The sequence below is a fragment of the Epinephelus lanceolatus genome, chromosome 23 (assembly GCF_041903045.1).
Source record: "Epinephelus lanceolatus isolate andai-2023 chromosome 23, ASM4190304v1, whole genome shotgun sequence".
NCBI lineage: Eukaryota > Metazoa > Chordata > Actinopteri > Perciformes > Serranidae > Epinephelus > Epinephelus lanceolatus.
The window spans coordinates 13,721,837-13,748,308 of record NC_135756.1 but is presented as its reverse complement, the minus strand read 5'-3'; the positions used below and the strand labels follow the sequence as shown (position 1 = coordinate 13,748,308).

General features: G+C 44.0%; 2 protein-coding genes across 2 annotated transcripts in view; one reads left to right on the top strand and one right to left on the bottom strand.

Annotated features, from left to right (window-relative positions):
- snd1 (staphylococcal nuclease and tudor domain containing 1) overlaps positions 1-26,472 on the top strand; it is a 272,528-nt gene that overhangs the window by 106,591 nt on the left and 139,465 nt on the right. The window lies entirely within an intron of this gene.
- Positions 21,162-25,639, bottom strand: lrrc4.1 (leucine rich repeat containing 4.1). Its single transcript, XM_033614909.2, has one exon. It carries the CDS (start codon positions 24,596-24,598, stop codon positions 21,734-21,736), a length of 2,865 nt encoding a protein of 954 aa, XP_033470800.2. The 5' UTR covers positions 24,599-25,639; the 3' UTR covers positions 21,162-21,733.

Genomic DNA, 26,472 nt, shown 5'->3' with positions numbered 1-26,472 from the left:
TTCCAACAGTGTGTTAACATCTGAGCCATAAAATAACCCAATAGCTTGTTTTAAGAAACTGAATTATACACAGTGTTGTGCTCTTGTGATGGATTATCCCACATTTGACTGCACCTGAGAAAAAAGTGACAAATGGGGTGTAGTAGCTGGTCATTATCGCTCCAAGTCTTCCAGGCTCTAAAAACTTGTCAACAGTCTATTTAGCAGGAAATGATATTTTCAAACAATGCAAAAGCTGCCATGGTTGAGTTGCAGTTTTAAAGTTTGATAAATAGTTCGTAGTGTGCGCCATCCTTTGGAACAGCGATTCAGAAACACTTCATTTCACCTCAAATATCAGCTGCAGTTGAAAAGAAGTAACATGAGAAATAATAATTGCAGCAATCAGGGGAAAACAAAATTGAATTAGCGTTTAAACGTAATTGCCATTGTCTTAACACAAACACACACAGGCACTTACCTGCAGTGTCACTTTTCAGTGTCATGGCTTGCGCATTGTTCACCTGCACATGTTGTCCAAGCTCTGCCTAAAACCGGTCCCTCACACCCACCGTACCCCGCCTTGTGACGTGAACACTGTGTGCACCAGGCTGCCATAGGTGGGGGTTTGGCACAGGCTGCCATCAGACCTGCAGGAGGTCGTGTTGTGGAGCGTTGATGAGTCACTGTGCCGGCATCACAGATGCCCTGCTAATGCCTGCCTCTACAGATCGTAGAGCTCTCTCTGCTTTAATAACTGTTCTTGGTGAGCATTTTAATTAAATGCTAATACATCCGGCACCTTTGTAATATCTAGAGGATTTTGCTTTCTGTTCTCTGCGTGGTAATTCTGACAGTGCCACTACCACAGGTATAAATAGGCACAGTGTGGCAGTTGGATAATTGAAGTGTTATCTAGTCGTCTGGCTTTTCTTCCATCTGCCTCTGTGCACATCTGTGGTCAGCGCAACTCCGATCAATTCATTTAGCATTCCTCGCGCACACACACACACAGAGGCACACAGAATGCATCCTTCATGCATTTGAGCCTCTTTTATATGTCTTATTTTGCCTTTCAGGGCCGCAGGACGGCATTGGATTTCTCCACAGCTTCCATGCTCTCACATTGATTTCCGATCACGCTTGAATTATTTTGGCATGAGGCTGATTATACAAGTACTGCTTTGACCATGTCTCTTCCTCTCCCCTCTTTCACACACTTGCCTCACATTCTGTCGTTCATGTCGGCCTGTTTTTGTCGACATGCATTTGTGTGTCTCTGCTTTTTGCATCTATTTTCGTCTTGTTTTTCTTTCTCATGCTTTGGCATGCAGAGTGTGTGTCCATGTGAGTGTATGTTAGAGGGAGAGAGATAGAGAATATGAGTACACATAATGAATAATGCATGGTGTGGTTTCCTGGTCAGCGAGAAAGACAGACGGTGGGGACGGTGAACTGCCCCTCGGGCCCTTTTTTCCCACCACATACTGTAGTTAAACAAACCACGAGTGCAGGAGGCAGCCCCATATCCAGATTACTGCTGCTTTATAGCCACAGACAGGATCTGTCCCCATCCATTTATAACTGCGGCAGTCTGGACTACGTCCATACCAGTAATATTTCGTACATTTTACCATCTGATTCTTCTGATAGTGTTTCAGTAACATGCAAGTATGTTTTTTATTTGAGTGGGGTTTTTATTGATTTCAACATTACACTGAAATAAATCCTCACTGGCAGATAAAATATGTTTGAAGGTGTAAATTTTGATTCCCAGTCATCAATTGAAAATCATAGATGAGCCCTAACATGTGCACTTATCATTATTGGAGTGGCGTTATTAAGGCTACAACTTATAATTGCTTTCATTGTCTATTAATCTGTTGATCATTTTCTTGATTAATTGATTAGTTGTTTGGTCTATAAAACCTAAGAAAATGATGAAAAGCATCTATCAGTATTCCCCAAAGCCCAAGATGACGTCCTCAAATGTGTGGTTCCGTCCAAAACCCACAGATTTTCAGTTCACTCTCACAGAGGAGTAAAGAAACCATAAATATTCACTTTTAAGAAGCTGTAATTTGAGTATTTGACCTTTTATTTCTTGAAAAAAAGTTACTCAAACTAATTAATCTTGTCAAATTAGTTGGTAATTAATGGTGCCAGTTACATGCATATGTTTTTGTTAGAGTGACATGACCCAAATGAGGATTTTAATGATTTCAATTTAACACTAAAATAAATCCTTCATGGCAAATAAAAGATGTTTGAATTGTTAATTTTGGTAACCAGTTGTCAATTGAGAATCACAGATGCGCCCTTATCTGTGCATTCAATTAAGTGTTGATACAAACCTGAGTGGAGCTCTTTTTCATATTTGTATGGAAAGTTGGCACAAACGTTCACTTGGACTCAGTGATGAACTGATTAGTCAAAGGTCAAGGTCATTGAGACCTTGTGTCCGTCCCATTCTTGTGAACTTGATATGTCAGGAACGTCTTAAAGGAATTTCTTTAAACAAGGCACAAACGTCCCCTTGGACTCAAGGATGGATTAATTAGATTCTGGTGGTCAAAAAGTCAAGGTCATTGTGACCTCGTGTCTGTCCCATTCTCATGAATGTGTTGTCTCAAGCAGGCACTGAGGGAATTTCTTCAAACTTGGCACAAATTTCCACTTGTGGTCAAAGGTCAAGGTCACTGTGACCTCACAAAACATGTTTTTTGTCACAACTCAAGGATTCTTATACCAATTCAAATTTCCCCTAAGTGTCAAATAGAATAAAATTATGAGGTGATGGCATTTTATAAAAAGGTCAAAGGTCAACTTCACTGTGACATCATAATGTTTTCTGGCCACTGTTCAACGGCATAACTCAGGAACAGAGGGGGAGACATTTGGTCTGATACTGAATTGGTGACACTAATCTTGGGTATCCACCTTGAACCTGTGTTGATTGTATAGATCTTCTGTGCTGCCGGGTTGAAGATGTGTGAAGCATCCATGTTTTAGCTTCTTTGCAGCGGCACCCATATTTGAACTATAGTCTACTGTCACGGCTACATACAAGTCGGGAGCAACATGGGTGTAAACTGTAACTGCAACCTGACTGAAGGAAGTTACTCTAGTTTTCTTGATTAATCGATTAGTTGTTTGATCTATAGAATGTCAGAAAATGTTGAAAAATGACAATCAGTGTTTGTGTACAACCCAAAGATATTCACTTTTCTGTCACAGAGGAGTGAAGAAACCAGATGATGCTCAAATTTAAAAAGCTGGAATCAGAGAATTTCTCAAACCGAATAATCAATCATTGAATGAATTGGCAGTTAATTTAATAATGAACAACTAATCAGTTAATCACTGCAGCTCTCTTTGCTGTTTAATCAGTTTTTCCAGTTTCAAGTCTTATCGTGTCCAGTCTCGGACACAAGAAATAGGTGAAATAGAGTAGCAGCGCGATAACTGGCAAACCATATTAGTTTTCAATTTAAATAGAGATTAAATTTGTAATTTAAAGTTTGACCTTGAAACCCACCTTGTGAGCCCTCGTGCCATTAAAAGTAGCTCCTACTGAGCACTGACCATAAATTCTGATGCTCCAATAGCCTGTCCGCATTACTGCCGACTAATTGGTGTCACAGGTAAAGTTCAGCATTTGCAGCACTTCTCAAATAAAGCACCGCTCAGCCTGTTTGCGTGCATCGGTGTCACAGTTGGGCGGCTTTGTTCCCTGAAAATCGTGAATTATAGCCTGAAGGTGAACAGAGCGACCCACATAAACGCATTCACGCCATCGCGGTGACGGAGAGATAGATGGGCCTGAATAGAGATGGAGAGATGAGAGGAAGGGAGAAACCTGCTCACCGCTTTATCGCCCCCAACTCGTTTACGAGGTTGACCTTGTGCTCAACGCGTGCCTGTTTGTGTGTGTATGTGTGTGTGTGATGGAATTGCAACTTCACCGTCCACCCTGATAAGCATACCCTGGAAACAGTGCAAAGACACAGGCACACACTGTGCTTGGGGACCAGCTGAATCCTCTTAGCCTTTTCCTCTACATGAAGGGCACTGCAGCACTCTTCCACATCAATGAGGGCAATAGTATAATGCTCTCATGCACTCGCACTGTACTGTCTCACAGTATATCACTCACTGTATTCATCTCATCTTTAATTCTCTTTCTTTGTGTGTTTTTCCCTTTCTTTTGCACTCCTCTTTTTTCCCTCACATTGCTCCACATTTTATCGGCTTTTCTACTGGATTCCAAGGACAAAGATACCAGGAGAAAGAGATCATAACAGGTCATCAGTGTGTGCTCGCATTCATAGACAAACACATTTCTGAAATTATTGTTGAACCCGAGGCCATAAGACTGAATGTTTCGTAAGTGATTGAAGCAGCAGGAAAAAGAGAAAAGGCTTCTATTGTCTCTGCCGCCTCTTTGTTTGCCTTTTTGTTTGCCTTTCCCCGGTTATACTCTGGTCCCTCTCACTTAAAAGGAAAATAGCCAAACTACATATTGAATTTTGGTCTGTCTGAGACTACTGCAGGCAGGCAGCCAGATAGCCGGTGGCTGTATCAATAGACACGTCATTACCTGTCTCATTATTTGGCTTCTGTACTTCTTTTGGCTCTTATCTTTCACCTCTACTACCAGTCTATTGTTCCAATAAACAGCAGTTTTGTCTGCAGTTTGTTTCAGTTTCTCACTTCACTCCATCAATCGGCAGGGTTCAGTGTGTGGCTGCCAGAGATGACACATGGGGGAAAGAGATTATGAAAAAGAAAGTTGAGACAAATAGTTAATATGTTGGATTGAGAGTTGGCAGTTACTCTGGGATATTGACTTCGTTATTGAATGAGGCCAGTCTAGCAGGGCTCACTCAATGGCTCAATAGTCACCTGACAGTTGGACCAATTTCAGTCTTGTTTCGGCTTTTTAATCACAAACAATGAGGTTTTTTAAATGCCCTTGTGAGTAACTTGAGGGTCTACTTTAAAATAATAATGGATTTCTCTTTGGCAATTAAATATGAGATGGGAAATGTCAGAGTGTTGGAAAAAGTCAGACTTTGATAATTTTCCAAAAACTGCAGTCCTTTGTATGGCCACTTGAGGCTGGCTCCATAAGTGAGTCAGTCTTCATAGACCCCCATGTTAAATGCCGAACATTACAGCAGAAATAAACATGTTGACAACCTGGTAGGAAAAACAATTTTGATCCCTATTGCTAGCGTTATAGCTGAATTTTTATATAACTCACCTGTTTACCTTTTGTTAAGGCTTAATGTAACATATTATTTAAAGGCTGACCCAAATGCTTTGAAGCTTCATTGCCATAGTAATCGACATCAAAGTCAGTGTTTGAATGCTCTGTTTTTTATGTATGTTTGCCCCCAAAAATCCCATAGAATAAAAAATGGCTTTCCAACATTATTTATTATGCATCAACATTAAGTATTTTTTACTATTCTAAGACAAGGACATTCAAACTTACTGATAGTTTTGTGACTCTGACTTGCTCTCCTCTATTTTCCGTCACTAGCAGACCAGCACTACTGAAATTGAGACAGCATGACCACACATGGCAGGCTTACGCCTTGTTTCCACTTATGTGTGCGACTGGTGTCCGTAGAGCTGTAAATATACAGATGATGCCTCAAGTGTCCAATGCAAGGAAGTGCATTTCTTTATGGACGGGTAGAAACTACCTGTAGCCCTGGGGGAGAGGCTCATTTTGTCAGTTTTTCGCCATCTGGTAGTTTGGAATATGTGCTTGGAACATTACCAGGACAGAAACAGAGCCTGCCGAGTTTGAGGCATGTTTTGTGAAATATTCAATTGAAAAGACGAATGAACGGCTAAACGAGAATGTGTTAAACCTAGAAGTTTTTTTTAATCATATGAACTCACTTGACAAACAACAGGCAACTGAACTGAAGGAAATAGCCTGTTAGCCAGATAGCAGCCTGTTAGCTAAGCTAGCACACTGTCACACAGCCTCTCCGAAATACTTTTTCTTAGCTATTGCGGCTAACGTGCTACCTGCATGCTAACAAATCGGCTAACTGTCATGTTGTTTAAGGTGCATCTACTGATGTCCCCATTTTTCATTTACCCCCACCTCCAGTCAAAGCTTTGATTGATCGCAAATATTTCTCACTTAAGATTTGACGCCCAAATACTGACAATTGAGTAACAGGTTGTCTGAGAGGCGTCACCATAGTCTCTAATCAGATACAGCTGTTGCTCCTGTACAGCTCCACCCTCTTGTCCAAATATGGTCAGTTCTGGCTCCAAAAAAAAAAAAGAAAAAAGGCAATGGCCAAAATGCTGAAATTGAGGCTCCAAACGTGAGTCTACAAACTTTACCTGTGTTTTACCTATGGAAATAAGAAAGAGGAGTGTAAAGACGAGTCTGAAGGTGCCTCAGCTTTGACGAGACTTTATATTCTCCAATTGTCGTCTTGTTAATCCTCCTTCGGTCAGCTGATTCTCCTTCATCTCTTGTTCTGCCCCATGAGGCAGCTTCATTTTTATTGCTTATCTCTTAATTTGCTATTATTGTTGTCTCGCCTCACCATTCTTCTCACTTGACTGGCATTTTATGTCCCTGCCTAAATTAATGTTTGTGCATACACACACTTCCGTTGTCCTTTATCGTGTTGTCTATATTACCCCGACGTGCGCCCCGTTTGCGGTTTAGTGTACACGTTACTTTTACTAACCTCCTTTTCAGCCTGACCCACAAGGCAAATACTCTTACACTCACACACACACACACACACACGCTCAAATCCCCCTGCTGCGGCGCCTTCTGAGCTGCTGGCTGCTAGGTGTTTGTTATCTAAACACGAACACTGTTTGACACTGTAACAAAAAATGGCATGCAGTTGGATTCAGAGGCAAAATTAACAGTCTGTTTGAATTCGTTAGCAGGAAAATGACTTCTGTTTTTAACTGACAAACATTTTATGACATTTTTTTATTAAAAACGCGTAAAATAACTGGTTTATTGACAAGTAATGCTAGAATAATAGAATTCTCACTGTTGCAGTCTGACCTAGATAGTTCACAGTAGTAGAAACAGTAGTCTCTGTCCTTCACCATATGTTAGTTGAATCTCTGATGAGTCCGCCTGAGGAAATGGCTTTAGGCCTTGATGCTTTATTGATGCTCAGATTGATCCTATTCTGTTGATGACTGTGAGACAGCAGCGTAACATATTGACAGCTTTGACACAAATACACATTCATCTGTCTCTGTGTCTCCGCCGCACATACATCAAATACCTAGACGTATTAGGTATCGATGTTGTTTACATTGCTTTGCAGTGTGGTCGCTCCTTACACCCTTGGATCTATATGTAGGGCTTATGCAGAGGAATTATTTTCCCAGTCATCACTAACATACGTGCAAGAGGGTCGACGTGTGCGTGCGTGTGTGTGTGTGTGTGTGTACAGGCAAGCGCAGAGCAGATACCAGCCTTTCAGTCGTGCTAATGGTTCCCTTGACAACACAGCAGTTGCTACACATCGGCGTTGTCTTGGCTGTAGGGTTCATACCACAAAGGCACACACAAACACACACACACACACATTTGGGTTTTGCACATGCACACACTGAAGTCAGCTGTCATGATAAAAAGAGCCAGTCGCTCTCTGCACCTCTTCTCCTCCGCTCCCTGTCTCTGTTCTTTCTCTATGATGGCCGAATTTACATATGGTTCACACACCCTGCTGTTCACACAGACCATCTTCACCTGTTCCCTTCCCTACATCTTCCATGTTCCATGTCAGTCCTCCGTTACGCGCTCGCTTATTGAGTTGTCAACGTCTGGCCCCTGCCACGCAGAGGGCACACCTACCTAGACCTCCCATCTCCTCTTGTCCTTTTCTTTCTCCCCTCACCTTTTCCCTCTGCCTTCGCAAGACGCTGCTTTTATCAGTGAGCAAATGTGTGTGTGTACCTGGCGAGAGCGGGAACACAGCCTCAAAGATGTGAATAAATAAGCGCCAAATAAAGGCCAAAAAGAGGAGAGATTTGAAGCGGTAATCCTCCGGCAGCTTACCCCAGCATAACGTCCTCACGCCTGTACCCTTATCCCCATCTCAGCATCTCCTTCCATCTACCTCTTCTCTCATTCCATTTCTTTATATCCCTTACCAACAAGAGAGAGGCTATCTCAGCGGCTGTGTCAGCGATCGGCATCTTTCTCCCCGCTCCCTCCCTCCTCCCGTTCCCTCTTTTTCTATGTTTTCCCAGAGGAGAGTCAGGGGCATAAAGGGAAGAACAAGCCTAGCAAAATCTTTTCAAAAAACCAACGGGGATTGGGCTCTCAGCTTTGAATTCAGACAGATAAAGCTAATGGCAGAAGTGGGCGACAGGCAGAGAGGCTGTGTGTATATGTGCGCGAGCATAGCTTCAATTGAGGCCAGCTATAGAAATGTAGTTTCTTTAAACCCCTTTGCTGGCTGAATCTCTCTCCGAATGTGCAGGGGTGTATGCAGGGGAAGTTCCAAGAAAGGCTGGCCGGGGCACTGCAGTTTCTTAAAACGCTTTGGTTGCCAGCTGAATCTCTCTTAAAGTGAGAGTGTTTGCTGCTGTGTAAGTGTGCTCAGTTAGGCTTGTCTGAGAGGTGATCGATACTTTTGAGGCCTACAGTGCATGTCATTATCTTCTGATAAGGGGTTTCTGTCCTTTATGTTACTCTTCTGAACAGTCATTTGAAAACCTCCCATTTGTCGGCGCATTCAACAGCTACCGGTAAGGTTTTGATAACTCATTGAAGCTGTAGTTTTCTGGAGCTGTGTTGGTGTTGGCACCGCATCGTCTGGTGTTTCTATACTGCTGACATTTAGCACCTAAGTCTGACACACCCACAGACAGACAAACGCTCGCTTCCTCGTACATTTTATACTGCTGCTCCATATTGTTTCGTCTGCCACCTCCTAGCAACTCGTTTTCCACTTTTGGCTGAGAATTGACACGCAAACACACATGTACGTTCCCACACACACACACACAATCACACACACAGAGTTATTATCTCCTGGAACAATACTAATAGATGCATGTACTGCTGTGAGCAAACAGTTTGTGCCTCCGCTGCCAACAGAGTGGGAGGGTGAACACTTGCCAAGTCTCCTCTACCCTGAGCCTCCTCTATTCCTCTCCTCTCCTCTCCTCTCCTCTCCTCTCCTCTCCTCTCCTCCAACTTGACCCACCTTTCTTTGGGTGCTTTCACACCTGTTTACCTATCTATTTGGTCAGTTTTAGCCGAACCCTGGAGCGTTTTGTCAGACCGTACGGCTGGGTTGGGGTAGCGTGTAAACGTCATTCAAACTCTGGTGCAGACCAAATGACCAAACTCAATCTCGGTTCGCTTCCAAGTGCACCAGAGTTCGGTTCACTTTAGGTGAGAACACAATCCAACCCTAATCCAAGAAGAGAACCAAGGATTCCTACATTTGATTCAACGGATAATAACTTTCAAATCCATAACTTACTATGACTGTACCTTGCTCATCGTCTGTGTAACAAGGATAACACATCTAATCTCTCTCTCATCGGGGCCCGTCTTCTCCTTCTGTACCGTCTTACTCGTCTCATTTGAAGAATGAAATGCTTGACAACTCTCTGTCTTGTCAGCTGCTCATATTGTTCAGCATTTTCTAAAATATTGTATTGATGAAAAAACACCAAAGCAAAACCAGAGAACCCAAGGCTGCATGAGTTCAGTGTTGCACCATTATATGAGACCAAGGAAGTGTCAGCGAGTTCGCTTGGATATTCTGTCCAACAGACGAACGACCATTTCAGTTTCGTGGATGTTTGGTGCTCTTGACAAAGTGCAATGTGAACGCCTACTTAATCAAATGAAAAGAGCAGCAATGTTGCAACTTTACCCTCGAATCACATCAAGTCTACCAAACTATAGGTGTGAAAGACCCTTTAGCCACGTTCGATCATTTTGTTACCCACTGAAGCAACTATTTTAGTGTTTCTATCGTCAAAACTTGAGGATGGTACCAACAGAACTGCTCCACTTCCTGTTCTTATAACCCTTCTGTTGAGATACATAGTACACTAATCTGATACTAACAGGTGAAGCTAGAAACACTGCAGTCCGTTGATTGGTCGAGGCATTCGTCACTTTTGCCCTATACAGACTCAATGCACAAACACTGTTTTTAAATACCCCATTGATTGCAGCAGACTCTTCACACTCTAGCCTGTTCTTTTTTGTTCTGAAGATATTGGCGTGCAGCCCTATTTGGTGGACGATCAACGAGGTGCAGACGTTCCTCTGTATTGTCACAAAACATATCTAGGGTTTAGGACATATCCGTATGGGTTTCATAAAGGTTACAATACTGACAGTGTTTGTTGGAAATGCAGCTTTTGTCTCCCTTTTTGTATTTTCTTCTTTCCTTGTGATCATTTACCTCCACTCCTCTGCTTACTCTCAATACTAATCCCATGAGCTGCTGCCACATCCTCCTCTTCTCCTCATAGTATCAAACTCCCAGCAGAGTAGTAACTCTATAGGTTTTCTGCTTCTCATATTACCTCCTACTTGTATTATTTCTCTCTCTCACTTGAGGCACTAATCCCTCGTGTTTACACTCTCACAGTCCATCCCCAGCTCTGGCTCACAACCTGGTTTGAAGTAATTTTACAACAACAACAAAACTGTAATTGACGGACAAACACAAGCCTGCTCGCACATATACGTCTTTGATGTGTCTTGTCCCTCACTCCAGCTAATTAAACACGACCAGAGAGCGTTGAGGGGAGAAGAGCGGTATAACTAGCTGTCTAATTATTGGCTCCGCCGTTGGGCAGGTACTCTTATATCAGCCAGGCCGATGAGGTCGCGCTCAGCTTGGGGCCGCACAGCGCCTCTGATTCACCTCTTGTTGGAAAGTTCTGAAATGCCTTACAGTGCCCTGGAAACAATTATTGTTCACAGAACACTTTTGCTTTTCTAATTAAAAATGAATATGTAAAATAAATCCTCCCTGATGCCTGCTCTGCCACACACGCAGCTGTGGACGTACTGACACTTGATCTGACATGAAAGTTGTGTCCTGATCAGAGGTCGCTTTAGATTTTCTTGTTGTCCGTTGTTTAGACGGGCAGGGTCGCAAAAATTTCATCATAATCTGATAATACTCTTCATTTTACTTTTAGCTGCCACTGGCTGATAAAGGTTATCAGTATTATCTGCTTGTTCTTCATCCTTCGCTGCATTGGTCATCTTTTTTTCTATTTTTTGGGCTCCAGAGCTTTGGTAACGTTCCAAATCAACAGCGAATGTTCGACGTTTTGGCTGTGGAGGTGTTGCTGTGTGTGTAATTTTTTACAATTTAAAATAGGTAAAATATGTTTTCATTGTATAGCTGCATGTAGTGTACCGATTTGCTCGGCTGTCCTTGCCCTGCACTTGCTCTGCTTATCGTGGGGCTGCTGCAAGAGTTTGAGCCCCATGCCAGGGACGGTTTGTCAGAGTCTGCCCGCGCATGCACGCACACACACACACACACACACACACACACACACACACACACACACACAGATTTAACAACAGAATATAGTCTCTTTATCTGTTGGGACAGTTAAACAGCTCTGTGTCGGATGTTAGCCGCAGCTGCTGTGTTAGCTCATACTAACTGAGCAGACACTGAACTGACCAGCCCTACTTTTTCACCTTTGTTTATTAAAGGCATCACAATTATTAGACTTCTTAAGGCTGCAGTGATATTTTGAAATTGTATGTAGTGGTATAGACCAGTGGTTCCCAACTGGTCGCAGTCCAAAATTGGGTCATGGGCCCATTCTGAATGGACCACAAGTTACTTGCAAACATGTCAAGTTTGTAAAAAACAATTTATTTTTAAGTACAGTAACTTTCCACCACAGAGCATTTATTTTGAAGTGCCGTTTTGGGAACCACTGGTATAGACTGAATAGAATGTGATGACTAAAGCAAGGAAGAACCTCTTTAGCTAAAGCCAGTTAGACAACAAGCTCATACATGTGAGATCAAAGACAAGGCTAGACAATAGCTAGTTAATATGCACATGCCACCAGCTGGACAGGGGTGTGAAGTTCTTATAGTCAGGGCAGATGGCCCTTGTCATCTGTCAATGACAGAAAATCTGTGGTTAACGCAACCGTTAGTCCTGAGCTGTCATCAGTTTATTGTAATTTTGTTTTCCAAAATTTCTTTTCAATTTGACTTCTTACTGCTTCTTTCATGTATAAATTTGCAAGGTTTCAAAGCTCCAAATATATCCTCATATTCATAATTTCTCCCTCTGCCTCCAGTGACTTGCGTTTTAGGTTGTCCCAGTGCAGCTCTAGAGGATCTCGCAAAGTTAAAGTCTAAGTGTTGTCTGGTTGCCTGACATTAATAAGCAGCTTCTGGATTAAAATGCTCTTTGCTGTCTGTTTTCAAGGATGGCATAAGCTTTGATCAGTTTTTATGCGGAGGTGGCCTAGTTAGACTGGCACAGGTTCACCTGCAGTGACTCCTACACAGGCTCATTCACACAGACAGCACGCAGGCACACATCTGTATTTAAAGGGTTTTCACAGAGAGCTGAGTCTTGTCTTAAGACATGTCCAAAAACTACTGGACACCAGACAATAACTCAGCTGCTGTATTTATGCAAATGAACAGGATTTCTTCTGGGATACAAATTCAAACAAATGTATCTCCTACGCCACACGCAGATACACAAACGGGCCACTTCATAGCACTTCTTTTCCTCTTTCTGTTGAAGTCCAAGCAGATTTATTTGAAGTCAGAATTAAAGGGAAGAAGGAACGCGCTAAATGTTTACAAACAGTCTTATTGTTTTTACGGCTGTCTCAGATCTGCCAGCAAACCCACATCTTTTTTCTATTGAGTAAGGACTGTATTTTAAACGAGCACTTTTGGAGACACCGTTAATTGAGGATCCATTAAAACTCGTGGCTGGGATCAGCGCCTGAATCTCGCCGCCTCATGAAAACAGCTTTTGAGCTTTTTCTCCCCCTCCCTTTCTGCTTTGAGTACATTGAAGTTGCATCTGCATCTTATTCCACTTGGATTAAGTAATGAAACAAAGTTCCAACAGCCTCCTTCTAAATAACAAAACCTCAAGTTGGGGTGAAAACACTTCACTACCTTCGACACAGCGAGGCTTTGCTTGTCCACCGCAAACAGAGGCTGACTATTGATTTGTTTGATCTCCAAAGATCACTGCTGACCCACCTGCACACACACGTTTAAACACACACAGCAGTTTGCTGCAGCGGCTGAATAATTCTGCCACCACATGAAAACCGTTTCAACCCGCGGATGCTCGACGCAGCCCATCAGAGCTTTCATCTCGGCGTTGCTTTCATGTGCCATTCTGCGCTCAGCAGTGCACGTTTTCTCAGCAAGTCGTTGACATTAGCTCACTGCTTGTCATCTTCAAGTCCACATCAGTGTAAATTCGCGATCCCTACAGTTACTACAGAGCGAATACTGAGCTCTCCTTAATGTGTCAGACTGGGGCTTCTTATCCAACGCAGTCACCTTTTTCAATTCTCCCCTTTCTTGTTCCTCATCCTTGCCCCTTGTCTCCCTGTCTTCACCCTCCTCCTCATGCCCACCTCTCTCCCCCTCTACACATGTCCTTTTTCCATCTAGCGCTGCCTCCTCTGACATACTAAATCAGAGTGTCATAGATAATGTGTTGCCCTCAGTATCCACCTCAGTTAATTCTCTTACCCTTGTCTGTCTTTCTCACTGCCTCCTTACTTTAATGTCTTGAGGAATGCAGGAGGCCATTTTGTCACCCCAATTCCACCCTTCCAACTATCACCAAAATGTCTTCACTCAGATACACTCATTCTCATCGTAGGAAAGATGAAATCCCAGGATGCTCCCCGTAACCATGAACTGCTTTTTTAATGTGGTGTCAGTCTCCAGGTTTGTAAGGAAGCATCTCCTCTCCTTACGTCTTTCCTTAGACTGTACATGCAGCATGAACGCAAAGATTTTCTTAACGGCACGCTGTGTATGAGACTTTTCTTGTCTTTATCTTCTTTAATCAGAGGAACACATAGAGACATCTCTGACTGTATGTCATGGTTATAAATTGTCAGCACATTCGCCTCTGTTTAAGCCTACTGATAAGCTGCCTCAAAAGTTTCATTAAAGGGGACCTATTAAGCTTTTCCGTATTTTGTGTCTTATATAGTTTTACCATGAAGGATGTTCAAATTAAATGCGGCCAAAGCTTTAAATAAGTAATCCCTGTGAGCAAATACCTCAGGTTTCCTACCTTTCCAAACTCTCCATTTCCAACAGTTTATTCTACTCTGGCTACATTATGACGTTATAGTGTGCGACATTTCTTTATGTGGTCATCTGCTCCATCCAGTCATGCTACTGCAAGTGTTTACATTCCTTAGCCTACACTGCTACATGTAGCTACATGCTAACATCAGGGAAATATGTAAACTTGGTTGCAAAGGTTGTTAAATTCATATTCCTGCTGGAACATATCTGGTTGTGTTTTCAATCTTTGCTTGGTCATTTTTCACGATAGAAAGTGCCACCATACTCTGTTAGAGTCATTTCCCAGCTGCAAGTACACTGCTGAAGTATATGTAGCTACATGCTAACATTAGGAGAACAAGTCGTCTTTTGGTTGCTGATGTTATTAATGTATTCCTGATTTCACATCATATTCCTGTTGGAACATGTCCACTTGTATTTAGAACCTTTGTGTGTGGAAATTAAATTGTTTTTGAGCATTAAAGCAAATACAGGTATGAAAATAAAAATGAGCATAATGGGTCCTCTTTAAACAGAAGCAAAATTAGGCAGCTTGTGCTCTTTTCATTGTAAGTAATGAGACACATGTTAATATCTTTGGAATTGATGGACTGTGTTTATGCACGTCTCTGTTTGTGAGCGAGTGAATGAGGACTGATCCCAAGCACAGTTTCCTTGGTGATGCTGCGCCTGTGATCATGATTTCTCACCAGGCCGTAAATCTCCACAAAAGCAGTGAAATTAATGGTCAACAGCTTTATTCTTTCTTTGTGTGTATGTGCATGCTTCTGTGTGTGTGTGCGTGTGCTTTTATCTGTGTTTGTGCACACACAAAAACCTCAGCAAACCCCCTCCTCACATATGTCCCCCGTTTGCAGCTCTCAGCAGACATGATTTACTGCACACGCACCTCAGCCTCAACTATCGGACGGGATCATAAAAGAAAGGCTGGCCCGCTAAGAAAACACAGGGATGTTTTTCACCCGCCAAAAGGGCAATAAACTCTGTCTCATGGGGAGTGACACACTCCAGTGGTCCTCTACATGGCAAAAATAGCTCACACAGTCCACCTGCCATTCAGTCTCCCTTGTAGCAACAGAATCTGTGTGAATTTGACCACAGTATATATCCAATAAAAAATCTGTTGGCATGCACCTATTCTACACTGCAGCCTGGACGGCACTGGGCTCAATGCCAGCACTATACTGTGATGAAAAATTTTCTTCTGCCTCTGTTGACCTCAGTTGCAACAAATCATACCACCAGCTGGTCAGTGAATATGGCTATTTACATCAGTTTTCACACGGTCAAAGTCAGATACACCAGCAAACATCAACTCGCCGTCACCATTTCCTCCAGCCCTTCAGCACCTTCCTGTACATTTACCTTCACATAAAGCACACTTTATATAACATGTTTTCACAGTATAGAAAATAGTCATTTTAATTAGGGAAGCTTAACATGATAAAGACAAACCGACTCAGTTTCTCTTTTGTGATAACGAGCACCGCCTTGCTGTCCGCACAGATGATGCGCTGTCCCCACCTTTGACCCCGCAGTCCCGTCCAGTCCCTCTGTACGACATGAGGACCAAACAACTCTCTGGCCCTGACTCATGTTGACTCACAAGGCAGCACGCTCCCAGGCCTGCTTAGAATAGCTTCCTGTCTGCTCCACTAGCACACTGGCTAGTGCTCACACAAAAATACTTCTGCCTTTGCACTGTGTAGCACACACTCCTAGCAGATTTCAGGCAGGTTCTGCAATCGATCATCGGCTACAATGATATATTTTGTCATTGATATTGCAGGGATATTGTTGGATTGACTATTGGTGCTTTCACAAATTATCAGCGTAGTCAAATGTTTGTTAGATAATCATCTGTAATGTGGATGTAGTTCAGAAAATTGCATCACTTTACTGTAATGCAGCCTTTAAAAGCAGGAAAATCTAAGGCGATATGTTGTCTCATATCACCATATCCATACAATATTGATGTAAGCCCAGCCCTAGGCTACAGTATGTTAATTACCAATAATCAATGACTCATTAAAAGCTCAGAAAATACAAATGCATGAACACACAGCTAAGGCAAATGGCACTTTGACACTCAACAAATAATGAAACACTTCCACCATTAAAGGTTCTAATTATGCAGGCTTTTCTGAAAACATAAATCACATGAAACTCAACATACAAAGCACTTCTTCCTATGAATGTCATGGGAATCCTAAAAAAAATGCACATGTCATTGTGAAGTGTATGGGAATTCAACATTAACTTCAGCCCTGTGAAACCCCTGCATGAGTGGAACCAAGCTCCCAGGAATGCACCAAGATACTACTATAATCTGTTGATTTAGTCGAGATTGAATTATTATTATTTTGGCCAATTAATCATTAAGAATTCCAGCATCTTTATTTATACAGCAGATACTTTGTCATGTGAAATATGGCCTCTTTGACAGAAGTAGGATAGCGAACATTCTTGTTGCTCCACTGACTCAATGAGGGGCTTTAGTTGATAAATGGCTGATGCAATTGAGATTTGAATGCCTATTGGTCTTGGTCATTTTTAATGGAATAACACTTTATTACAGCCATCTTGTGCGCCTCAGTGCATAGTAATTTACAATGAGAGGGTGGGGGGGAAAAAATCTAATTAAGTGATTGCATCAAAATAATTGGGTTTCAAATTTCCTACGAACGCTTTTAAGTTGAGAGTGAGCTCCTTCTTTAAATTGAATGCAAGTGAATGTGTTTTTGCTTTGAATTGTTTGAATTTGGTTTCTTTCAAAAACACGCACAGAGTTGCACTGCGGCCGTTACTGTCCCTACAGTTCCATTTGCGCTGACCTCTTGATCCCCTCTTCCTCTCTGCTGTCATATTCACCGGTCTCCCTTCCTCAAGTACCCCCAGCGGTCAAGTCCATTACTGGTATCAGCACTTCTTATCTGCTGCACTGTGCTGTGGTAGCATCACACACTATATCCCCCCCCACCACCATCATCACCACCACACCCCTTATGATGCAGCCCAGGCCATTCACCACTCATGCAGGAGCCATGATGGCCAGGCTATATATCCCCCATTCCATCTGTAGCTGGCACTCTTGCATCACATTTGCTCTGCTCACTCCTCTCCCGGGCGCCTTTGCTCTCTCCTCCTCTCACTCTCGCTGCTTTGCTTTCCCCTCTTCTGGTAGCTCTTCTTTTCTTTCTCTCATTTTCATTTTAGTTTAATCAAATTCTTTTTTTCTGTTTTTCCTTCTCCCCTCTCTGTTTCTTTCCACCGTGGCCTGATTATCCCTTAATTCCCTTCTCCTTCACCTCTCACTTCTCATGTCTTTCTCTTAGTCTCCATCAGCCACCTCATCCAGCCCTGCAATATTTGCTCTTTGCTCCTTAGATCTGCTTTCTGTTTTGGCTAAATTCCTCACTTTTGCTTTCTCCCCCTAATAACTTCTTTCAAGCAATCTGTCATGCTTTCCTTCCCACTTAAATCCTCCCTTTCCTACATCTCCATTTCTATACCACTTTATCTCCCTCCTCCTCCGACTCTAATCTCCCATCCTGTCCTTTCGCTGCCTCCCCAGGCTCTGTGAGCTGTGGGTAAATAGGTGCATCTTGCCTTGCTTCCTCTTTCAAATGGCTCCATGATTGCTAATGAAGCACACAGACAAGAAAAAAAAGAAGAAGAAGAAAATAACGTGGAGGAGGAAGGGATGGAGGGAAGGAGTGTTTCCCATGGAGACGGGCCCTTCGGTGGCTGCCTAGCTGATTGGCTGATTGATGACCCCGTAGCCATGTTGACTGATTGTTATGACAGAGCCTTTTATAGCACAGCACAGCTTTATATGTGACCGCATAGCACAACATACTTCGATATCGAACAGTATGGCGAAGCATAAGCCCCATCCTGCTGTACCATACTGAGGAGGTGCAATACAGTACGGCCGAGCTTATGATAGAATTCCATAACACAGCTTAATGCCTAATACAGCGCTCGCATCTGTTCACGCAACTGCTCACAATCCCTCACGCTGTCCGCGTAGACACAACACACTGATATGTTTTCACTTGTTTGGACACATGCGTCACGTTAAGAGACAATTGGAAAACCGCTGTCTGGCTTTTGCATTGCTTGTTATCAAAACAATTAGAGGTGAATGACAGGAGCAGGAGGCATGCTGTCTGAGATATGAGTCAGCGCGGGGACAAATGGTCAGTAAAGTATGAAATGGGTGTGTCTGCTTGTGTTTGTTTTAATTGGAGAGCTGATAGTAGAGAGGCAGACAGGCAGCAAAATGAGAGAGAGGGGTATGACGTGCCACAGCGGCCGAACTGACGTCGCGGTGACGTGGTATATCATTTGGCAAACTGAAATGGTTATATTAAATGTGTTAAGTTGGTTTAGATTAATCATCCTGCTCCCCCTGTCTCTCACACCTTTTTCCTTTACCTCTCCTGCACTATGTCTGACGTAGCCCGGCACAACCGAAAGCACAGCTGATGCAAGAGACACACACATGCACAGATATCTGATCTTTCAAGCTCACTCTCGCACCTGCAGAAAAAGCTCAATATTTAAAATGCAGGCTGAGTCATCTACAGACAGTCTGATTCTTGCCTTAGTGACCAGTGGTGACAGCCTTGGGTTCACTGCAGCAGGTTATTTTTACCCCCAATTTGATGACAGTTGGTAGATAACAGTAAGATTTTAACTCAGAGATAATGACAATGAATAAGACACCTGTATCTGGTCCTTAAAAGAAAGGCGGTTTATTGCATTGCTGTTTAGGGACAGATGCAAAACTTTGTTTTATCTCTCTGGCCATCACTGTCTTCACATGCCAGATGTCCCTTTTTCTCTAATATCACAAACATACTCTGGTGTGCTGCCTCTGAATGTTTTTCAGGAAGACATAATTTATATTTCCCGTTTTATATGATTCAATTATCTTCCTCTGTGATGTGTTTTTCTGCTGCACTGCCCATGTTTTTACCCCAGAAGTACTCTTTCATCATTGGAATCGTCTGATCAATCATCATTAATGTAGCAGAATGTTCGGGGACGTTTAAATTTTAACACACATTTACAACAAATGCTCTCTTAGTCAAACATGTGACGCATTTCCAAGCACAAGATCTCCTCTAATGCAACTCAGATAAATATATAAATAAATAAAGCCTTGCACAATATGCTCACCCACCCTCCCTCCTCAGCTGTCCTCTTTAACCTCCATCTCTTACTCCATCTATCTCACACTCTCTCTTTTTTGTCACTTCCTAATTCCTCAGAGCTGGACTGTCACCGTCACAAACACACACATCACTCTCTGCCTCTGACAGCTTCTACTACAGGTTAAACACATCACAAACTCTCAGCTAACGATGTTTTTGTGATACGTCATGACAGCCCCCTCCCTCTCATTTCTGTTCAAACATTCTCCCTTTGCTAGTTCCTCTGTCTCAAACGTTGAAACACTGCTGGTATTGTTCTAGTGGCCCTCGCAGGTACTCTCTCAAACCAGCCCTCCATTTGCCACACTTTGTACTGGTTATATAAACTGGTGTCGTCAACTGCACTAGTAGGCCAAAGCTCTGCCTGCCAGCACAGGCCTGTGACTGTGAATCTGATAACGTCACGCATCTGCAGAGGCTAGTTGTTGTGTTTTTCCGATTAACGTGAGTTTACTTTGAGCTCGTGGAGCTTTCTAAGAGTTAATGAGAAGGTAGTGTCTGTGTTAGCTGTGATGATTCCGGTGCACACAGCTTGCAATCACTCCCCTGGAGTTCTTTTGTAGTATTCTCTTTGTCATCTCTCTCCCACATGTTGCCCACTCCAAACATGCTAGTCTGTCCTTGACTGATATGTGCTCCCGGGTGTAGTTGACACCACCTTTCTCTTTCTTTTATCATTTAAATTGACCAGTGAGCTTGAAACTCTGCCCCCAGTTTTGTCATTAAGAGTAACAGGAGAAAGAAAGGCAACAACACTGCTCTGTCTTCAATCCCACATGCCGAGGTTTCCAAAAACAAACTGCCTCGCCCGTCTAATACATGCGTACTAACCACCGTGTGTGTTGTATGTTATCTTTCTTTGTTAGGCAGAGAACAGGGGGGCTATATTATGATTGAGAGAGGTGATATTGTTGAAGATGAAAAATGCACAGTTAACAGCGAGACCCTGAATGCATTTGTCACCATAAAAAGCCCCCATACTGATTGATGAAGGCACAACAGCTGGCAATGCAATGAAAAGTGAAATGAGGATCTGTATTTTTTGGCAAAGTGCAAGACAGTCTTAACACCCAAACAGTATTTCACCTTCATTTATCAGCCTTTTCACTCATTATGTACATGATTCACAACACCAGTTTGTGATGTGGAAAAGGACATAGGTAACACAGTCCGTTTGCATCGTTGAAAAGCATTATGTAATGAGAATATCAGTTCACATTAGATGTTACGATAGCACTGCTTCACACCATTTCTTCATCTTTTCACATCTCAAAGCGTTTGTAGAACTTAACAAGTTAGATTAAATACACGCTTTTGATCAGCCACACCTCGATGAAGCACCACAACACTCACTGGTGGTGTTAAATAGACACAGAACAAACTCTTGTGTTACATATAAAGAATGTAATAAAAGGAGGTGTTGAGAGATGTAAAAAAAAAGAAAAACACCATCCACTTCTGCACCGTGATTCATTCTGCCTGAGTCATTCAGCACACGTAGGGTTAAAGTATAGCTGCAGCGTCTTACTGCAGTGTCTAAAGCATTTGGCTGATCGTTACAGTATACACCAGGAGAACAACTGAAGGGGAAAAAAACATCTCTCTCTAATACTTCCTTTTTTTCTTCCAAAAATCCTTTTTATTGCATTTATAACATTTGGCACAGTACAAATTCTTGGTGCTTTTACAAGATAAACCTGTAAAGATCGACACTGACCTTTTTTCGGTTTTTGTTAAAGAAAGTCTTCTCAGTATAAATATTTTTTTTTCTTATCACTGCATTCTCTGTAGCATGGTGTAAAAATCACACAGAATGCCCCCTTTTTTAAAACAAGACTACCCTCATTTGTCAAAGTCAAGACAGCATCTTAAACAACTCATTGTTTTAAATAGAAGTTACAAGTTAGAAAATAGTTTCAATTTCTTTTTAATATATGTTTCTCTATCACCAGCCCATGGTAGTTTCAATTTGTCCATATATATATTTATTTATAAGCATGTACAACAAGAAATCATCAGTCTTTTTAAGTTTGCACTCTGTACAAAAAAGTAGTTCCTGTCCTTTTTTCGTTGTGCATTCTATTGCATGATTTTATGAGGAAATGATGAAGGTGGGGGCGAGGGGCAGGGGTGGGTGGGAGCTAGGAAACTAGGGAAAGGAGTGGGAGCCTTTTGGAGGGGGGGCTTCTTAAATCTGAGTCTCCTGCACCTTCTCCTTGGTGTGAGTTTTTATGACAAAGGGCTCAGCCATTGCTGTGATGGTGCTGGGCAAGGTTCGAGGCAAAGAGTTCCCAACATTGTTCTCTGTCCATTTAGCCCCATGGCCAGTTGGTTTGTAGGTGTTATATTTGGGCTTTAGAGTGCTGTAGTCCACTTTGTGGGGGCTGTAGTCCACTTTGTGTGGACTGTAATCAAGTTTAGGTCTCTGAGTGTGTGGACTGAAGTCAGACTTGAAGGCGCTGTAATCCGCTTTGTGGGGGCTGAAGTCAGTCTTGAAGGCGCTGTAATCAGTTCCAGTCTTATGGGACGAGTAAGGGTCCTTGGGTTTGTAGGTACTGTCAGTTTTAGATCTCTGGGCATTGTAGTCCGTTTTGGGTTTAGGCTGAGTGCTGTAGTCAGGCTTATACGGGCTGTAATCAGGTTTAGGTCGTGGGTGAGTGCCAAAGTCTGGCTTGAATGGACTGTATTCAGCCTTGGGTTTATGCTGTGTGTTGTAGTCTGATCTTAATGGGCTGTAGTCGTGTTTAGATTTTGGTTGGGTGCTGTAATCTCGTTTGAATGGGCTGAGGTCAGTTTTCTGCCTAGGATGAGTGCCGTAATCTGGTTTGAACGGGCTGTAGTCTGATTTAGTTTTTGGGTGAGTGCCAAAGTCTGGTTTGAATGGGCTGTATTCTGCTTTAGGTTTGTGAGTACTGTAGTCCTGTCTAAATGGGCTGTAGTCAGGCTTTGGTCTATGAAGGCTAAAATCTGGTGTAGACTTGTGAGTACTGTAATCTGGGATGAATTTGTGGCTACTGAAGTCCATATTTGGCTTGTATGTGGTATACTCAGCCTTCGGCTTGTGAAGGGTGAAATCAGGCTGGGGTTTGTACTCGGCCTTGGGTTTGTGAAAGCTATAGTCAGTCTTGTGGCTGATAAAGTCCAGTTTGTGTATACTGTTATGGTCCCGGATTTCAGGCAACGTGAGAGCCGTCTCTTGAGCTGCAGATGCTGGTGGAGGAAGGTCCTCCTCATCCACCTGGATAATCTCCACAGTGCGTGCAGCTGCCACTGTGCTCCTTTGCTGGTGGCGCTTTCTCAGTTTGTAGAAGGCGATGAGCATGACAGCAGCCAGCAGTGTCACCGCTACAAAGCAGCCTATGATGATCTTAGTGGTCTTCATCACTTCATCCAAGCTAGGGCCAGACTTGCCTGGCTTGCCAGTGGCACCTTGGAGTCCTGGCACCACTGATGTCTTTGCTGCACCCGATGGGCTGTCGGTGCTTTGCAGCAGCACAGTTGGCGTGGAGATGAAGACTGGCTGAAAGACTGAAGGAGAGGCAGTTGTAGTTGTTGTCCCCAGCCCTACTCCTCCGCCTCCAGCTACTCCAGCCCCTGCAGCAGCAGCTGTGGTCGTGGTTGTTTTAGGTTTGGGCATCTCAGTGGTCGGCCCCAAAACCTCCACAGTCACTGTGGTGAAGTAACTCAGGTTGGATGTATTAAGCTCAGCTGCACTCACATTGAGGTAGGCCGAGGCATTTGAGTTCCCAGCTGCATTGGACACCATGCAGGTATAAGTGCCTGTGTCTACTGCCAGTACATTTGAGAAATTAAGGGTACCGTCATTGAGGACTGATATTCTCGGGTGATTAGAGGCATGTGTCAGGATAGTCCCATTGGGTAGGAGCCAGCGCACTGAAGACATTAGGGCTGTGCGGCAACGAAGGTCAGCTACTCGACCTGCTGAGATGTTCAAGTCCCTTGGTGCATCAGCAATGAATGGTGCAGAACACTGGACTGCAGCGCCCTCACCTCGGTCCACCTCCACCAGCTGCCGGCCCCTCATGCTGGCAGGTGAGTGACAGCGCCCACAGCAAGTAGAGTTTGTAGGGATGTACTCCCTTAGCCAGCGTGCTAACCATACAGCCTCACAGCCACAGTTCCAAGGGTTATGGTGGAGATGGAGTTCCACCAGGTACCTGAGCGGGGAGAACAGATCATGTGGCACAGCGCTCAGATTATTATGGGCCAGGTTAAGCTCCACCAATGAAGATAGGTCGTCGAAAGCATTGCGCTCTATCACCGTGATTTGTGAGTTCATCACCCATAGCTTTTTCAGCGAGCGCATGCCTTTGAAGGAGCCTGGCTTTATCTCTGGGAAGTGATTTTCAGAGATCTCCAGCTCCTCCAGGCCCTTGAGGGGACTCAGGTTTGGCAAATCACCCCTTATGTTGCACATGCCCAGGTTGAGGTACTTGAGGTTTTGTAGGCCCTCAAAAGCTCCTTCTGAGATGTACTCCAGTTTCCGTAACTCCCCCAGGTCCAGTCGCATGAGGGAGGGCACCCGGTTGAAGGCGTAGGAAGGGATACTTTCGATGGGGTTGTTCCTCAGCCACAGTTCTCTTAGTTTAGACAGGTACTCAAAGGCCCCACTGGGCACCACTGTCAACCGGTTGTCAAACAGCTCCAGTGTGTTGAGGCTGGTGAGTCCATTAAACGCGCCCACCTCAATCTGCCGTATGGCATTGCGCCCGAGCTGGAGCACCTCAAGGTGGTGCAGGTGGCGGAAGGAGTCAGCCTGCACCGCCTCGATGGCGTTTTCCATTAGATTGAGGTGTCGCGTGTTGGCAGGAATGCCAGGGGGCACGCGGGTGAGGCCACGTCGGGTGCACACCACCTTCCCCTGCTGATTACTGCAGGAACACTGCGGTGGACAGCCCTGGGGTCCCTGAGACACCGCCGCCCCCGCCAAGGCCAGGGAGGCGCTGCTCCACGCTCGCGCCATCAGGAAGACTACACAGAGCAGGGCGGCTTTCCTGGCACGATGCACAGCTACCCGCCCCAGGAGACTCATGATGTGGCACGTTCATAATTCAGCATCATCTGGGGGGGAGGATGGGGGTGTTTGGGGGTGGTGTTTGGGGGCTTTGGGGATCAGGGGAAGTAGCTGGTTGGCTGGTAGTAGTGTTAAGGGGACCAGAGCAAATAAGTCAAGGGAACTGAAGAGGACAAGGGGAGAACGTGGGTTTTGGGTGTTTGCTAAGGGGGCAAGAGGGCTTGACCTATCCTCAATTAACCAATGCTTTTATTCCCATGAACTGTGTTCAGGGGCAGAAGCAGAAGGGAGGGTAGAGAGGGCTGGCTTTTCTGAAACGTGTGTATGAGAAGGACATGATGATAAATTAAGCAACCAAAAACCGTATTACAAGACAGAAGGGAGGGTTACAAATTGATGCAAAGAGGGGTTGAAACACTAGACACCTACCTCAAGTTATTATTACAGGTCCCTTGAACTGAGATATATAGTTTCCCTCCTGTTTGCAATAGAAAGAGCTGTGGTATTCACATCAGATGTATGTATATCCCAAGAGCAGCAAAGAAAGCCTTTTTATATTTGCTCTGTCAAAACAGGTATCAATGCCAAAGAGCTTAACCAAGATGAGCCCTTTTGTAAATCCACACATCCAAAGAGAAAGGTTCGAAAGGCCCTTTTGTGAGTGTTTTTTTCCCTCCCTTTCCTTGTTGATTAGAAAAAAACAAAAAAGAAAAAAAAAAGATTGCAGATAGGAATCCAGTCAGGCTCCCAAAGCAGCAGTGCTCCCTTGCTCGCTTCTCGCTGTCGGCTCCTCTTCTCTTGCTTGTCCTTGGAATCCGACAGTTGATCCCCCTGCTAGACACCTTACCCAGGTCTCCATAGCACAGGCGACCACACAAACACACGCACAATTTTTTTGCGCAACAAAAAGCCAAGGCAGAAAGGACGAAAAGAGGGAGGTAGGTGGGAGTGGGATTGAAGAAGGTTGAATGAAAATTCCACAGTCCTCTCCAATGTTCTTTTGCCTTTTGTTTGCGATGGTTAGTAGGGGAGGTTCACAAGCCGGGGGATAAAAAAAAAAAAAGACCCCCTCCTCTCTGTATTCCTCTGTTCACTTTTTAGTGGTCAATCAGTTGGTCGGTTGGTCAGTCTGACAGCCCTTTCTCGCTCTCTTCCCCTTGCTCCCCCTCTCAATGTGGCGTCGTGTCCACTTGATTTTTCTTTCTTTTTTCTTTTTTTTTTTTCTCTTCTTCCTCCAGGAGTGCTCGGCGGGGGTTGAAAAGACTAGGCGACACGCACTGCCTTCATTAGCTTCTTCCCCTTCTTAACTAGCCACACGCTCCAGCCTCGGCAGCCGTGGTGGCGACAGCAGCAGCAGCGATTGCAAACGCACACACACCATCCCCGCGAAGCACACAGCAGCAGTAGTGAGCACACACAGCAGCAGCTGCAGCCTGCCTCCCTTGCACTTCCCAATAATCCGTCAATTTCTTCAGAGGGGGAGTGGGGGTGGGGGATGGAAGGGGGTGCTGGGAGGAGTGGGGGTGTTGTAGCTGGGTTGATCGAGGTGGGTTAGAGGGAGGAGGGGTGGTGCGCAGTTTCTCCTTCCTCTCTCCGGCTTGTTTCTTTTTTCTTCTTGTTTTCCAGTTCTTTTTTCTCCCCCTCCTCTCCTCGCGGTGATCAGCACCCCCTCGCTAATGCAGCGTCCGACTAGGGAGAGGAGCAAGACAGGGAAGGCGAGCGCTGGGTGAGCGCGCGGCTTACAGGCGTGACGTTAACAGTAGCGTCGATGTGGAAAGGATCCGTTGTAGCAGCAAAAGAGAGAGCGTGCGCCGGCTTGGATCTCTCTCTCTCTCTCTCTCTCTCTCTCTCTCTCTCTCTCTCTCTTTCACTCTCTCTCTCTCTCTTTCACT